This window comes from Haliaeetus albicilla, chromosome 13 (assembly GCF_947461875.1).
Source record: "Haliaeetus albicilla chromosome 13, bHalAlb1.1, whole genome shotgun sequence".
Classification (NCBI taxonomy): domain Eukaryota; kingdom Metazoa; phylum Chordata; class Aves; order Accipitriformes; family Accipitridae; genus Haliaeetus; species Haliaeetus albicilla.
The window spans coordinates 39,559,439-39,576,922 of NC_091495.1; the positions used below are offsets into that span (position 1 = coordinate 39,559,439).

The 17,484-nt window shown below is 52.5% G+C and overlaps 1 protein-coding gene across 10 annotated transcripts in view; it reads right to left on the reverse strand.

The window, feature by feature from the left end:
- PEBP4 (phosphatidylethanolamine binding protein 4) overlaps positions 1 to 17,313 on the reverse strand; it is an 80,539-nt gene extending 63,226 nt beyond the window's left edge. For 2 of the 10 annotated variants that reach the window (XM_069801030.1, XM_069801029.1), the window contains exons 1-5: positions 15,956 to 16,149; positions 14,813 to 14,914; positions 8,191 to 8,266; positions 7,214 to 7,359; positions 5,558 to 5,690 (exon numbers count right to left, since the gene is read on the reverse strand). In XM_069801030.1, coding sequence (XP_069657131.1) covers positions 5,558 to 5,690; positions 7,214 to 7,359; positions 8,191 to 8,266; positions 14,813 to 14,914; positions 15,956 to 16,134 — 636 coding nt within the window. In that variant the 5' untranslated portion in view covers positions 16,135 to 16,149. The other 8 variants (XM_069801031.1, XM_069801037.1, XM_069801035.1 and 5 more) reach the window with 8 other exon arrangements.
- Between the last annotated feature and the right edge of the window lie 171 nt (positions 17,314 to 17,484).

Consider the following 17,484-nt stretch of genomic DNA (forward strand, 5'->3'; position numbering starts at 1 on the left):
GAGGACAGACTTGATGACCTGTAGGTTCTTGCCATCTCCGAAGCCTGTCCTTCTGCCTGGAGGGGAACGTTATTTGTCCAGGATGGTTAAATGTCCAGCAAACGTGTAGGTAATGAAAAAGATGTGAAGTGACATTTCTGCCAAGATTGCTCATGGAAAGAGGCTCTCATCACATGTGGCACCAGCTGTCCCATCGGTCCCCTCTGGTGGGGCAACGGCCCATCACGGAATAACACCCCGCACTTCTCCAGTGCTTTCCATCAAGGATGCTGTCCCGGGAAGCCCTCCCGCAGCCCAGGAGGCGCAGAAAGTAAAGCAGTGCTTTGCTCAGAGGTGCGTGGAGGGGATTGCATCCCAAACTAGCTCTGCCATGCAAACCTCGACCAAAGCAGAGATGTTTGCAGCGTGCCAGACCCCGCGTGGTCCTGCCTGGGGGTGGGTTAGCAGAGGACAGGGCTGATGCAGCACAGAAGAGCCTGCAGGAATTTTTTTTCTTTTTTTCTTTAACACCCCACACTTAAGCCCTCAAAAGAGGCTTTTTGGTAGCTCGCAGGCCTTGCACCAACCCCTCTGCTCAGAAGTCGCTGCAAAACCGGGACGAGCCCAGGCGCCGGGGAGCCGCTGGGCTGGCAGTGCTCTGAAGTCAGGGATGCTGGTATGCCACGGCGCGGTCCCAGGGCATGGGAACCCAAACCAGCATCAGCTCCAGCAGGGCAAAAGGGAGGGGTTCGTCACCAGGGGCTTGGGCTAATCCCCATAATATCTGGCTGACAGCATCAGGAAGGAATGTTGGGCCATTGTTTTTTAAGTAGCCCAGACAGGACTGAGAAAAAAACATACTGGTGGCTCCTTAACCCCAGACAGTTCCACGAGCCAACGAGGATACACAAACTGTCAGGAATCTTCTGCGTAAAACCATCTTCTTTAATGAGTCTTGAATTTAACCTGAGTGCCACTCAAAAGCCCTCTCTTGCAGCCAGCTGCAAATCACCGCCTGACACAACTAGAGCACATCCCAATTAGGAGATTAAGCAGACCTTCTCCTCCTTTTGTTAAAAGCTAATGAATTTCCTCATACAAGTAATTTTCCAAATAACGAGCCCCAGACCCTAGAGCACAGAAGCCTTTATAAATCAGGGCTGTCCCCAACCAGGCCACCAAGTGTTCACAAAAGGGGGAAGAGTCAGGGCCAAGGCCACGGCGTAACCAGCAAGTGGACCCCAAGGTGCTGGTTACAGGTTTAGGCACAAAGAGCACACGCGGCCACTGCTGCGTTAAGCCTGATGTGACCCGTGAAGGCATCATGGTTTGCATGGCTGGGGGGGCTTTTCCAGCTGTCTTTTCAGCTCCAGCTCATTCTGCCGTGGGGATGGTTTTAAATAAGATACTATGAAAATGTACAATTCTTAAAAGAGCAGAGGAAAGGTGGCGAGCTGTACAGCTGCAGAAAGAAGCTGTAGCTCATAGATGCGCAAGCTGTCTTCTCAGACTGGTTTGGACAGGAGAGGGTTCTTACAAAAACCATTTAAGTTTAAAAAAAGTTCAGTTTGGGGTAGGAACCCTGAGAAAAGCACTTTGAGACATCCAGCCCCTCGGCTAGAGAGCAAGTCCTACCCCTTACCCCCAGCCTAAAGGGGCAATGGCACAGCCTGAAAAAACTTCTAAAGGAAGTTGTCAAACCCTGTGATGAAAATGAATCTGGAAGAGCAGGTAAAAGGTAGTGCCGTAAACTGCAACTTGAGAACATCGCGGCAGGTAAATTGCTTTTTAACAAGCAGACAAGTTCTATCAATAGCATCTACCGTATGTTTTTATAAAGTGCAGAAATATGTTTTTAAAAGGCCAGTAAATAAAGTTCCTATCGATTTGATCTCAAGCGTAATCTGTTTTTCTGTCTGCCACCAACAGTGGTAATAAAACAGAATCATGTAACGGCGTTTCGGCTAATGCGACTATACATCACGGCAGGGGCTGCGTGCTCACTGGCGATCTATCATTTTCTATTGGGATTGCTTAGCTGCAGAATTTATAAACTTGCCCCAAATTGATGCAATGTCCAATTTTCTTTTCCAATTTATTTTTGGTTGAGCAAAGCAATATTGAGGCAGGACAAGGAGGGTGCATTTCCCATCTTTCCAGATGTTCTCCACTGCTCCTGCTTCCTCCTCAGCCTGGGAAAGGGCCTGGCAGCAGCTCCTCTGCCAGGGTTTTTGGGAAGATGCCGACAGATACTTTAACGGCTGCATTTGGTATGCAAAGGCTGCACGGGATGTCTGCAGACCAAGTTATCTGATGCTCAGAGGGGTCTCCCAGCAAGGACCGAGCATCCTCAGCATTGCAGGGCGGCATCCCACACCCACCCAGACCTCCGCAACACCAGGATGGACCAACTTGCTGCTCTGCTCCAGCACAGGGCTGGGGGACAGATGCTCCCCACGTGCCCAAGCCATGCATGCAGCAGGTTTGCATATCTGTGCTGAGCACTTAAAGGGTTTCCAGGGTACCCAAACCATCAGTCTCCGGCCTCCTGTGTCTGGCAATGCATCTCTTATTCCTTTGCCTGCTTGCAGCGATAGCAGCCAGATCTAACGGCTGCCTTTGTTGCACCAAAGTAGTCAAAAATGGGTCTTTGGGGAAGTAAGAGTGATGTTTGATAAAGCTGGCTGCCAGGCTGCAATGCCCCAGTGCCTGAAGTGGATAAGCATCAATGGATATTAAAAACCCTATAAACACACACCAGATGATGTATTAAAGTCCCCCAGGCCAAGCAGCGGTAGATGCCTATCAAAGCTCAGCTTTGCAAGATGCCGCCACACTTTAAGGACCTTCACCCACAAACACATTGACATCGCCTTCACCAAGGAGCATCGAGGCTGCGAGCAGAGACCTTGGGCACAGACAGGGTGAAATGTGGCCCCTGCCAGACCCGTTACCAGTATCTGGAACAAGGATGGGAAATATCCCGTCCCCCCTGCTCAGAAAACTGATAAATATTTCTGGAGATAAAAACAAACACTCCGCATTTGGCTTTTTTGGTGGTTGTTTTTCTTGAAGAGACAAAGTGTTCCACAGAAAGCAGACACTTCCTACACAAGTTTTCATACTCAAACCCTGAGTATTTCTGCCACCGATTTTGACAGAAAAAGTATAGCCAGCCCTTTACCCAGCCCATCTCTCACCACTCCATCCACGAGATCCCCGAGCCTCAGCAGGGCCTTAGCACCCTGCTGTGCTGAGAAGCGTCATGTATAGGTGGAGATAACTTTAGCAAAGTGAGGTTTCCCATTCTCACTTGGGAATAAAAAAATAATCCAGTTTCCTGACCTTAGAAATCCCATCATAAACAATAAAAAGCAATCCTGTTGCCTGTGCGCACCTCGGGCCCCAGCACAGAATGAGGCAACTCTTGTTACCACTCACTTTGGGGTGATTTTTTGGGGAAAAAGATTATTCCCAAAGCATCCTTATAGGTTCAGGAGTGAGAAATACATATATATTCCTATAGAGAAAGCCCGAGGTAATTTGGAGCCAGTTCTCTGCAACCAATTTAAGGCCATCCAGCCCCTTGCCCCAGTTGAAATCACCAGTTTGCACGCTGCAAAAGCTGGTAGCCTCCCGGCTGTGGAGCTGGGGAGGTGTTTCTGGCGAAGGCCAGGGGAGAGAATAAACGCAAACCAAGGGAAGCGGCGAGGCCCGTGTCCTCAGATGCCGCCTCAGCGCAAGATGTGCCGAGTTGTCTTGGAAAGAAACGGTGCCAAATCCGCCAGCGGAGATGAGCCATCAGCCAGCCCTGATGCCAGCAGGAGCTGCAGACCCCACGGCGACGGGCTCCCCGGGGACCTGCCCACCCCCCAGTGCCACAGCTGGCATCCCATCCCAAAATAAAAGTGCACAAGCGACACACGTAGCCAGCTCCCAAGCCCAGCCTCGGCAGGTTCGCTCGTCTGCTCTTGTTTTCAGGTTCAAAGTGCAAAGCCTGCATCCCCCCAGCAGAGCCAGGCAAGGGTCTGGCTCTGCTTATCCCCCAAATCCTCCCCACAGCGGGCAGCATCGTTTACTGGACAAAGCAGCACCCACCGGTATCACCACAGCCAAGTCCCTTCCCTTCTCTCTGCCGTGGTTTGCTTTCCAGGACAAAAATAAAAAGAAAAACAACTGCCTACATGCCTGGGAGATTTCAAACTACTGGAAAGCAACGCACAAGCAATAGATGATTTTATGTATGGCATCCTCTGCCAGGGAAGATGATTTTTTTTGGAAGAATCAGACATCTTTAAGAGAAAGTTATACTTCAAACCATGTGATCAACAGGGGGAAGAGACTTTCCAGACGGCAATGAAGCAGCCAGAAAAACTGATTCTTAACACATCAAGGAAAAGCCAAGATGCACAAGAGCCGAGTTTCTCCCTTATTAGCTACGGCTGCAGCGTCCGCAGCTGCCAGGGTTGGAGCTAATGGGGGGGGAGAACCGCACATGGCAGTTATTGGGGTACTGACAAGGATCACCCCGAGAATTTGGGGACAAGGTCTCCCCTCCAAGCTGATGCCACCGCATCCTCCGAAGGGCCGTGGTCCCCAAACTGGGCAGGTCCCAGCAGGACACCGCAGGGTGCGGGATGCCACCCTGACACCCAGCAAAGACCCCCACACAACACCCCACTTGTCCTCCTTCTCCTCTCCTACCCAAGGTACCCCCCCCCCGCCCCAGAACTGGCAGGGGGGGAGCACCCAGGAGGGTGCCCAGCATCTCCCAGTGCTCCCAGTGCCGGGACTCGGGAAGTTCAATGCTGCCACCCGGCGGCAGCGAGCGGGAACCGCAGCTCCGGGAAAAGGGGGGGGGCACCCAGCAGGGTCGGGGCTCCCCCCCACCCACCCCGTTACCACCCCCCACCAACCCCGCATTACAAACCCTGCAGCCCCTGCACTGCGCGGGACCTCATCGGGTTCATTAATCCGGTTTCTGCGAGAGCCAGCTAGGGATGTAAACACCCAGGCAAAGCGTGGGTTTGCTTTAAAAAGTTTACAAGCAATTGCAAAAAAAAAATATTTAAAAAAATCTATGCATGCAAATTTTGTAGCCATTTCTGCAACAATGTAGGAAAAAAAACCCAAAAAACCCAAAACCCCACAACATTTATGGAGATCCAGTTTACCCACAGCTCAGCCTCAGACCAAACCCCTGAAACAATGGGGAAGCATGGAGGAAAGAAAAAAAAAACCACACCACACGTTAGAAAGTCACCCTGATTGCAGGCAAAAGTTTAACAAGCACAACTCGAGTAGCTGATAGCAATTTGGCCAGGGGACAGCGGTGCTAAGCAGCACATGACACAGGGTGAACAACCCCCCGGGCCGTCCCCAGCACCCAAAGCGTGGGTACTGGGTGTCCCTGCCTGGCCCAGCTCCCAGCCAGGGTGTCAAGGCCAAGCTCAAAGTACAAGCACGCACGTGTGTAAGCAATCCTTTCCCAGCAAATTCCTCCCCTGCAAGCTGGCTACACCTTTAATTAGCACAGAGAAGAGGCAGCTACCCCTGAGCGATGCGACTCGGGACTCACCTTCTCAGCCTGGGGGTACCGAACGCGGGGGCTGCCCCATTCCCTGCTGATCCGCCGCCGGTACTGGTGGCACTTGGGGATGTAAGTGCAGCCCACGTCACCCAGCTCCGGGTAGATAATTTCTAGATCCCCCCTGGGGAGAAAAAAGGGGGAGAGAAGAGCTTGTAGGGTAGGACCACACCATCCAGGGGATGGGAATTGGTGCCAGGGGATGGGAATTGGTGCCACTTGCCAGCCAGGCTTGAGCTACAATTGCAATGCTGGGCAGGAGATGCAGGATCCAACTTGCTGGGCACCTTGTACACCAGGATAAGCACCCTCCCATGCTGTAACATAGCCATGGGGTGTACTCCCTCTCCAAAGCAGCAGCAAGACTTTAAACATTCACTATGCCTCAGCACAACGCTCAGATTATTTCCAGGATTTTTTTAATAGTCTTTAAAAATCATGGCCCGCATGGGTTAATCTAAGGCTCGGAGAGCAAAGTTACCCCTATTCCCCCTCGGCCTTGGACAAGCCATTTGAACTCTGAACCCCCTTCTCCCACTCGCGATATGAAAGCAGGGAGAAGTCTCCTCTGTATTTTAGCACTGGTAGAGCAATAACAGGTCAGATATCTCCAGCTCTGACTTCTGCACAGAGTGCTTTCCCCTTCTGCATTATCTAACAGAGAAAGGGGCCACCAGGGCAAGCTGTCAGGTCACCGCAGCGTGTGGCTAGCAGGTCTCAAGGCCACCCTGAAGATTAGCTGCCACCGACATGACCCTCACAGGAGTCACCCTTAAATCCTGCAGCCCGAGAAGCTGCTGAGCAAATGCCCGCACCGGCACGGGGCTTGCACAGAGGAAGCTGAGAGTTGAAAGTAAGGTGCTGCTACTCATGGTTTGTGGGAGGAAGCTGGGTCCAAGTGAAGTCCCCACTTGCCTTAATCTAGAAGCTTAAGTTGCTCACACTTAGAGAGCATTTTGGTTAACTAAGTAGCAGAAAGGATGTTTTTGATGCAGAAGCTCCCAGTAATGTGGGATATTAAGAAGCCCCCAAAGGCAAGGGGCATGTGTGCCTCTGCTCACCCAGCCCTGCCTCCCATCTCCAGCAGCAAGAGTTTAAGGCAAGGAGCTTCAGTATTAAAACACTTGATAAGGGGGGCATTTGGTGACTGTTCAGCTGGGGCCCCCAACTGGTACAGCAGCAAACTGCCTGTTAGCAGCTCCAGGAGAAGCTCCCTAAGGCTTCCTCCTCTTCCCATGCCCACACCTCAAGCATTAACATCTCTGCAGGATGAGCTTTGAGGTCTGTGGGATGACCTGTTCTAGCACTTTCCTTCACCAAAAGTAGCCCCCTTCCTCTGAGACTTTCTGCAGAAAACATTTGTCATCTCTGATTCTGGAAGTTGCTTCAAAAACCTTGCAAAATGGACCAAGGAACAACTGGAGGTGCCCAGAGACACCAAGATCTCAGCTTGCAGTGCATGTAGGCACTGCTCGGCTTTGCTCTGGCCCAGATTCCTGGCAAAAGGAAGAAAGCAACTAATATTTATAGCCCTGGCAAAAGGGATACTGGAATTAACTGTCCCAGGAGGTGACATGCAAGGGCAGCACATGACTGGCCACCCAGGGCTGGTGCAGTTCAGAAAGGAGACAAGAGGGTGTCACTCACCTGCAGAATTCACCGTCCACACCGCTGAGCATCTGGAAGAAGCAGGTCCGCAAAGGGTCATCTGGCCAGGGGGACTGCTCCTCCCGGGCAGCAGTGCCAAGCAGGCTGGCAGCCAGCAACACAGCACCCAGCAGCTTCATCCTGCCCTGCAGAGACCGAGGGACAGAGAGGGTCAGTCCCACAGGCAGAGCTGTGACCCAGCACCGCTCCCCCAGCACCTGCAAGCACCCACAGCATCCCCACCACCATGCTCCAGTTCAGCCCCCCCCCCCAGAAACCAGCTCCAGGCAAAGCACACCCAGCCTTACACGTCATTTTTTTTTTTCCACTTCCACCAGTTCCACATCATTAATCCCAACCATGCCAGAAATGAACTGTGTTTCCTGCTGCTGCCCCGTGCCAGGGAATACCAAGTCCCCAGCGGGCTTACAGCAAGATCCTACATCTTAGAGGACCCATTTCTGCCCACCTACAAGGACGGCGCATTCCCACCCTCCCGCATGGCACCAGGGATGTGCACATATGATATCACAAACTGGGCAGCCCAGCACAGCCATGATCACCACCAGTGCTGGCCCTGCTGCTCTCCCTAGGACTCTAATGTGATGGAAAAGATGAAAAATTGCTATCAGGCTAACGGTCTAACCAAGACCATTACTGATGGATGCACAACCAGCCGTGACACGCTGACCAACACATCCCTGACCCCAGGCAGAGCCCCTGCAGAAGACCAGCCCCCTTGAACCCAGCCACCCTCTCCAGAACCAGGGCAGAGCTTTTCCTGCAGGAGGACAGCCACGACCACCCATTTTTAAGTCCGTACGAAGCATGAGCCAAGCCCCCAGGATGAGGGGAGCCGGGGTATGAGGTTTAGGTACCCACACCCCTCACCTCCCTGGGCTGCGGCGAGGTGCCTGCAGCAGCCTGATGGACCCGGTGGCCCGGACCACGGTGGCCGGCCCTGCCGAGGCACTTACCCACCGGGTCCTGGGGATGGGCGAGCAGCTCTGAGGCAGAGCCTGGAGGTTTGAGGTTGCCGTGGAGATGGTTTCCCTGGAGGGAAGGGAAGAAAGGACTGGGGATGAAAACACAGCCCGGAGAAGGGGCAGTTCGTCCCCTAAAAGAAGCACAAAACCAGGCAATGGGTTTTCATCCCACAGCACCCTTCTTCAACTGACCCACCGGCTCTGGGTCCTCACCTGGTCCTAATTCCCCTCTGCACTAGCAACTTCCCAGCTAATTAGAAAGGATGCAACCCAAACATTTATTTGCACTAGCCTGTCTTCTCCATTGCCTAATCAGTTCTGGATGAGGCATATGCAAAAAACCCACTGTCAGTTGGGAATAGGTATTAGAACACATACTGTATCATTATATAATGAAGTACCGGCACGCAGAGCGAACACGAGTAAGTACTAGCGCCACTGTCATTACAGAGAGAAAAGGCATCAGGCTTAACTAATTAGAAACATTAATATATTGGGAATGATCTGGAAGTTTAGGGGCTAATGGCTCTGGTTCCCATGCTATGAGATGGGCAAACCCCATAATTAGAGCTCTGATCCTGCAAACAGGCTCACGTGAGTAATGCTTTTCCCATCAGAGTCAGGAGCACTGGTTTGCATGAGTCAGGATCACCAAAATGGGGTTTACATCCTCACATGCTATCACAAGCTGGGGGGGGGTTGTGATAATCTGGGGTCCCAGGGGAGCCACACAGGGGATTGCAGCCCCAGGACTGTTAATCATTACAGCTGCCCAGAGACTCTCCACCATGGAAAGGGGGATTTCTTAGAAAAGAACGACTTCTCTTGAAAATCTGACAGCTCGGCTAAAAGCTTGGAAGAGGGTGGCAGGTGAAGGGACAGTGGCTTTGACTAGGACAGACACAGGGACACGGACACTGGTAGAGCTGTAGACATGGACAAGGGACTCTTCCTGCCAAAGTGACTCTCACCACGGTAAACCCGTCCATTTTCACTGTTTATTCAAGCATGAAAGCAGTGAAGCTGACACAAGGCTTGCATTGGTGCAGTCCTGGCAGCTCAGACCCCCGGGTCTGTCCCAGGGCAGCAGAGGAACACCGGTACTTTGCAGTAACTGGCTCCAGTTGGTTCCTGCAGTAAGTTTGCAGTGGTTAGTTTGGGTAACCACTTTGCAGAGGTTGCCCAAATAACAGCAAAAGCCAGAAACAGGACTCTGAACAGGGCCATTTTATTTTATGCCTAGAAGCAGAGAGAAGCCCTTCACACAGAGGCAACACCTCCATCTGGAGACCTCCTGAGAGGATTGTCACCAAATGGGATCAGCACAAAAGGGTTTGCCAACAGACAAGGTGCAGAGGGATCCCCCGGGAATGCTCTGGAAGAAAACCCCATCAGATTAGCAAGCTCTCTCACAGCATCCTGTGCAAGACAAACTATGGCTTTCTTTCTAAAAGCTATTTGCAGAGTAATTACAAAGATCCTATTTCTCCTGCTCAGGAGTTGCAAAGGCAGCAGGAAGCCCGTGCAGCAAACCCATATCACCGGGGGACAAAATGGATGGGAAAGTTACTCTGCCAGAGCCAGACAACAGCTCCTGTGCTGTGCTCCCGCAAGGTCAGACAGGCTCCTGAGGGGCACAAAGCCACCGGATTATTTGGTTTTTAGACACATGCACAGGACAGGGTGACTCACGAGCTGGCAGCGCTGCTGGCTTTGCTACCAGACCATAACACACCTGCCCCAGCACAACCCTGCCTACACAAACACTCCAGGCCTGGCAAACCCTCACAGGAGATGGGTAATTTCCCCCAGCATCCATCTCCTCTGGTCTGCCTGCGCCTGGAGCTCTCGCAGCCAGGGAGAACCGATAAATCACATGCCTGAGAGCCCACAAGGAGCAGCCTCCTCTCCGGAGAAGGATCCTCCCATGGGAGAAACACACATCTGGTGGTGTCAAGCCAGGTACTGAACAGGAGCCAACCTCCTCTCCCAGCAACCCCAGCGTGTTTGCATGTCACCTCTCCTGACTAAGCAGTGCAGGACCACAGGAATCTCGTCCTTCCAGCTGCTGGGAAGCCTCCCAGTACAGTGCTGTGGCTATGCAGCTCATTGCTGGGGAAAATATGTTCATCCAGGATTTCCCCCCCCCACTCAAGAATGAGATACTGCTCTCCATTTACAAACAGATGCTTCACAGTGGTGGGGTTTGTCTTTTTTTTTTTCTTTTTTTGCAAAGCCATTATTGAAAACACTACTGTAAACCCCCTCCTGCTTCTCAGTTTTATCATTTCTGTGCAGACCAGGCATGGGTCTGCCTTATCGGGCACCAAGCACGACCCCAGTAATTTAACTGTGCTCAGACTATGCACTGCATCTCTGCACATGTAACACCTCAGCTCACTCTGGCCTCTCTTTCCTCCAAACCCCAGCGGAAGGAGAGGAAGGAATTGCTTTTAAGCCACTCTTAATTTGGAGGATGGCTTGAAACAGCCCTGGCATGGAGCCACATGGGCTGTGCTCCCTGCCTTTCCCCATGCCTTTCTTGCACAGCCCTGGGTCACAGGACTGGGAAGTTCCTGACTGCCAGCAGGAACTGATATTTGGGAAGAAAAACAAATCTTTCAAAGGCACCAAGTCCAACTAGTGGGTTTTGGATAGATTTGTTTGGTTAATCAGATGAGAGAAGCAATGATGTGAAGCCCAAGGAAGCAAAGTGCTGCCTACACATGCTGCAGTCCCACTATCACTTCAGTTCATTGGGAGGAGATACAAATGCAATATATATATTTCCAGCAAACCAAGTCAGGTCCAAGAGCTACTTGAAAGCCTTTCACAGTTGGCAAAGCTAAGATATAGGTAAGGAAATCATAATTTTCTATTAATACTAAAGATGAAAAGGCTCTTAATAAAAGGAAACTACCTTAAGGCAGGGAAGGAAGGGAGAAGTCTCAGGCTTACTTTAGCAACTGCAACAAAGCACACGTGAAAGCCAAAGCACCCGTGTTGGGAGCCAAGTTACACACATCAGCTGATACATGAGGCCACAAAACCAGTGCTTGCAGAGGAAAGAAGGTAGCTTGTTGCAGAGGAGGCAGCAGCCCATCTGGGTGCTGCTGAGCCCCCCAGCCCACAACATCACACCTTCGCAGCCCACTTCTTGACACTCTCCCGTAGCCCCATAAGCTGCTACCAAGGTCCTAAAATATTTGCCAGAAGCCATTGAAAGCATTAGGACACAGCTCAACCAAAAATCAAAGCATTTCAAGGAACCCCATGGACATCAGCTGAATCTGACAGGCTCTCAAAACTTTCACATGCATGCATCTCCCTCCAGCCCTCTTGCAGTTTGTTTCCTTAATGCTGGGCTTTAACACAAAACAAGTGTTTCCAGGTCAGAATTTCCCCATAAATGTTCATAAGAGACAAGCTTTTTATTCTGACATGGGCCCAAAACATAGTGTTTGTGAGCTTTGGAATTTCCCACCCAAGCCACTGGCTTCCTGTTGATGTTAGTTTAAGATTAACCAGTGCCATTTATAATCCACTTCATAGTACTGGGTGAAGTCAGAAGAAACAAAGTCCCTGCACCATAAATAGCTATTTTATTTCATGGAATCTAGGTTTACCTCCATCCCATTTCATTAAGCGACCTCGGCTCTCCCCAGACATTAATTGCCTGCAGGAGCAGAGCAGGGACCCATCACTGGGTTTGAGTTTCCCCAGTCCCAGGACACAGGGAGCCTGGCACTGTAGGTCCGTCCATCCCCCATCCCCCCCCCCAGTTTGTTTCAGGCTGCAGCAAAGTTATAGCATACCACTAAAGTCCATTAGAAACTCTATCCCTTTCTTGCCACAGAGCCAAGACTGTTGCTTTGCCCTAATACTCATGAAAACAAGGGTTTATTTTGCTTTGCATGAGCAAAGGCATTTCTAGGCAATAAATCTGCTCCTTGCACTCCTAGCCACGACCCCCAAGCCTTAGTCCAGCCCAGCTGCTGCAAAAAGAGCTCAGCTCTTCCTTCAAGGTCCAGCATTTTCCTCTGATTTGGGCTCCTCTCTGCCTCAGTTTCCCCATGATGATGCCACAGAGGGTCCCATGAGGAAAGCACCCAAGAAACTCATAGAAACCAATTCTTACAGTCTGAACAACAGCTGAAAAAAAAAGTATTTATGCTGTTGATACCCAGCAGCAAACCTGTTGAAAGGACTTGGCAGAGCCTTGGCAGCCAGGGGAATTCCCTCAATCTTTGTCTTGCAGGAAGCCCATTTTTCAGATATTTTTTCCGTAGCAATCAGCAGAGGAAACAGAAAACCACATGCTTTCTCCCCATTCATAACCTGCTACACCTTCAGCTATGTCCTGGCCACTCTGTCCCTCTTATCTCACCTCTTCATAGGCTGTCCTCACATTTCCCTCTCTGCATGGCTAAGAATTTTATTCCCAGCTTCAAGTGAACAACCACAAGGTCATCTTCACCTTGCCCCAGCCAATCCACAGGGCAAGAGCTTTGTGAATTAAAAAAGCCCTTGTCCCAGAACACACCATAAATATGCATCTGCACTGATTTGTGGGGCCAGCTCTCCTTCTTGGGAGATTTTAAGGTTCTGGGAAGAGTTAAGTGGATTTAGGGGATGTGACAGCTTTATTTGGCTCAGGTGGTCTCCAGTTTTCCTGGGTCTGTCTAGAGCCACATAAGGATCAGGTGTTAAAGACCCAGGTTGTCACTGCAGAAAACAAAGCTGCCCTCAGCTAACTGCCCAGCAGCAGCAGCACCAGCCCTTGTGTGTGTTACTGGAGTAAGATGAATCTGAACCTGCTCCGGGGAGACAGATTATATCACTACCTGGATCATACAAGTGCAAGAGTTCAATAGCTGAGCCTATATTTCTGTGTCTCTACAGCATTAATAAGATGCTGGGGCAAAATACAGAGCAATGTGGTTGCATTCACCTCTCCCAACCAGACCCTCGTGAGCCTGCAGACTGAAACAGCAGAGTTTTGCATTTTGCAAAACACCAGGTGGAGATCCGTGGTGCAGCCTGAGAGATTAACAGAGAAGGATTTTTAGCTTTTCTCTTTTTACCTGCCAAAGCCCTGGGTCTGAACTCTCACCCCTGCCTGCCCCATTTTGCTAGCAGGCAGCTGTGTCCAGTCAAGCTGGATTAAACACTGCCACTGTCACCACCAGCAGTGGAGAAGGTCCTGAGTGACCGAGGGGGAAGGGTCAGAACCCCAAAGGGGGTTTAGACCTTCAGCACCCTCTGAACAGGAATCTCTGTGGGATCAGGGAAGGGATGCACAATGCTTTTTGCCCTTTGGAGCTGCTAGCATCTTGCAGGCTCCTGCACTCGCATCCCAGCAGGAGAAGATGCAGTGCAGCACAAACCGAGCACCAGCGCAGACGCAGGGCTGCTGTGAGCCCCCAAAGCCTTCCTTGGCAGCGGACCCCCCTGAGCATCAGCCCCTTTGCCTTAGCTGGGCATCACAGGAGCACTCAGGAAGGGAGGAATATTCAATATTTGCCAGGCAATAAGCACATAGTTGGGTGCAGTCCCCCCCAAGCCTGGCAGCAGCCCACAGAGCCACCCCTGCATTGCAGCACATGGGGATCACCCCTTCTCCTGCCAGCCCGCTCCCATCCCAAACCTCAGCTGCAGCAGCACCACGAGCAGGAACACGTTTCAGCCCCTGCAGCATCCGACACAGCCCTGAGCCCAAGCGCTTGCCCTGGCACGTCTGCATAGCATACGAGACACAGCGGCACCTTCACCCATGGTGTTGCACGGCTCAGGGATGGGGCCACCCGCCCCCGCATCCCATCCAAACCCCGTGGGCGTTCGCCCCATCCACGAACTCCTCTCCCGGAGCAGGATTCTTGGCACCCTTGGAGCCAGCTGGCACAGTTTTGGGAAGGGTCACCAGGCAGCTACAGTCTGCACAGCAGCTTCAGGAGCAGAGCCCGAGGGAGGTGACCTTGGTGGCCGGTATCGCTGGGAGCTGGTGGGTTGCACACTCGCAGGCTGGATGTGCAGCGTTGCACAACCACACCTGCCAGAGCCCACCCTGCCACGGCAGGCACCTTGTGACTGCTCCTGCCAGAGCCGCAGCTCTTGCCGGGGAAGGTCTTCTATTTTAGGAAGAATGTTTTCATTTGGCCTATATTAAGCGCATACATTTCGCAGTCACAAGGCAGGCGCAGAGCTGCGCAGGAGCCCTCCTTTCCTTCAGCGCCAGCAGCTCCGCAGCTTGGCAGATCCCGCATCCCAGCGGTGCTGGCACACACGCAGCCGAGCCTGTTGCTCACCAGGGCACTGTCTAATGCAATTAGCTCCTGTTTGCATCCCTCCATTCCCACGCTTGCCGAGAGGCTGCCGCAGCCCACTGCTCAACACCTCTCTCAATTTCTGCCTCGAGCGCCAGCATGAAGGACCCTCCCCGGCTCCCAAAGTCAGGGGAAGCCACTAAGCTGCAAACACGCAACATCAGCACGGAGGTAAAGCATTGAGAAACCCTCAGGTGTGGCCTCTGCTCAACCTGCCACCCATGCTCCCCGCAGGGACTCTGCATGGGCAGGGTATGGCACAGGGACCGGGTTACAGAGGGGTCACCTACCCCAGCCAGGCGCTTTCACCTTTCCTCCCTCCTTTCTCCTCTTCTCCCGGACACTGCACCCTGGCAAGAAGGTGCGTCTCTGCCCCGTGCCTCGTGGATGCCCTAATTGTGATTACAGCCCTTTAGAGATGACAGCAAAAAAAATAAACAAACACCCATTCCCAGTACTTGACATCTCACCAGCCGGACTGGGTGATGCTCGTGGGAAAGCCCTGGGGCAGCACGTTAATGAGGAGCTGGGGATGAGGAAGAAGCATCTTCTGCTCTGACTCAGGTCAGGCTGAGCCTGGCCCCACGAATCATCCCATCAAGGTGCAACAGGCTGGCGGGACCCAGCTGCTTCACCCACCCACTGCCCACCCTGCTGCTCCCCCCAGCCAGCCAGGCACAGGGACCCATGTGGTATTTAGGCCAGCTGAGCAGGGATGTCTATAAATAGCACCGTTTCAGATTCAGCCTGCATGTGGCTCTTCCCTTCAGTCCCCAGTTTATTTTCTCCTTCTTTTAGTGGCTCTCTGCAGCCCAAGATGAAGGGGAGCACAGGCTGGACCCTTCGTTAAGTCATATGGACAAAACAGGGAGACAGATTGGTTAAATCGGTCCAAATCCCCAATGTCGATGCACTTATACCAGATTAACCTTCGCATCAATAGACTACCAAATCACACTAAACTGGCTTAACCCTTCCTTAAATGGGTTTAACTGGTCTGCCACAGGGGGCTCATACAGGTTTAATGAGCTCAGCTGAGTCCCAGCAATAGTGCTTTCCTGGGAAGCCCTGAGCCCCCATCACAGCTCCATGCAGAGGGTGGCCCCAGACCCCCCCCGAAGCTGTTTTGTGGGCTGGAGGAAAGCAAGTCTGCTTCCCACAGGCACCCATGGTCAGGGGGAACTCCTGAGCATGGGTACCTTTTCCAGAAAGTTTTTCCAGCTTCCCCCTTGCTCCCAGACCCTCAGCACCCTGGCTCTGAAGGGGACCCCAAGGTTACCCCTATTTACTGTTCCCCCCACACTGACAGGGCTACCAGAGCATCTGCCCCTACACCCCAACCAGCTGCAAAACAAAAGGGAAAACAGCCTAAGACCCCCCCCAACACACAGCAAGCCAGCCAGGCCCCCCCCCGCCCCCACTTTTCCACCTACCCCTCTTTACACCACCAGTATCCCCAGTACCGCAGCAGCAGAGGAGCCAGCAGCAGAGGGGAGCCTGTGCCCAGCCAGATCTGGCAGAGCCCCAGCCCCACAGCCAGTTCCTTGGCAGGGCTGAGCCCTGGAGCTGGCCCAGAGGCTGAGCAGGGGGCAGTTTGCAAAGGCAAGGGCATGCACCCCCCCCCAGGGTAACCCTCAGAGCCAGGACACACGCTAAGACTGCAGTTTGCAGAGGTCAGGGCCATTTGCAGGATGCTCCGAGTTGCACAGAGCGAGCAGCTGCAAGCCAGGCATTGCTCCGAACAGGGAGCATCTTCCTTGCTCTGTGACACAGCACAACAGGAGCCTTTTTAGTACCTGCCACAAAATTAGGCATAAAAATCCCCCTTGGCTTCCCTTTCTAGCTTAGCTCAGCTCGGGCCAGAGCAAATGGCTGTGCCTCCCATGAGAACATACTGCACATATGAGTAAGCCCCAGGTGCCAGGCACACGCAGCAGCAGCAGCGCCTGGGGCATAACAGCATCTCAATTAGAAGGTGAGGCAAGACCTGCACCAGCAAAAAAAATGCCATGTGTGTGTGTGTGTGTGTGCTGCGCAGCACGTTCCTGCCTGTTATCGGCTACATCAGTACCTGCAGACAGCATTCTCCAGAGGTCCTCTAAGAAGAGCAGCCTGAGCAGAGCTGGTTCAATCCTAGGGGCTCCTCCTGCTTCTTTTTAAGCCCGACAGACACCTGCTGCCCATCAGCCCATTAGCTCCCTCCTTTCCCATTGACTCACCAGCTGGTCCCACTGATTCACCCCTTCAAACCACCTCTCCTTTCCGTGGCCCGTGGTCATTTCCCTGGTCCCTTGGTTCCCATTGACTCACCGCTGCTCATCCAAAGCTCACCCTCCCCTTTCCATTCCCATCCCGGTCACTTCTGGTCGCTTTGACTCCCCCTGCCCTGGTACCTGCCTTCCTCCTCGCCAGCACCACACCATCAGCATCCCTGATATGCTGCAAGGAGCGTGCTGGTGAGGGACCCACAGGCTGGGCAGCTCATGGCTCCCAAAAGCACCTTCTGACCTTTGCAGAAGTGCCATTGCCAAGCCCCAAGGCTGCAGGGAGAGTTTGCTTTTTCAGGGGCAAACGATTCCCCCCCCATTTCTCGCCCTGGCTGGCATCTTCTGCTGTGTTATTTTCCACGGACCATGGGAGAAATAGCAAACAATTTGCAGAATTTAGATGTAACCAATGGCTCTAGCCATTATAGTTCCCATCCATCCCTCCATCCAGGTTCATTTTCTCCCACTGCAGTACAGGAAGCACTTAGGAATGAGTCTGAAAGATTTTGGAAGTGTAGGGAAACGGGATTTTCGGGAGCAGGGAGATGCGGGCTCTGGCGCGTGCCGTGCCGCAGGCACACCCAGAGCCGGGCTGAGCTCCGAGTGGAAAATTCCTGTCCGTTGAGCACGGATTGTGGTTCAACAGGTTTTAGACCCGGCCCCTTTATTTGTGTCAGTGCAAAAACTCATCCCTA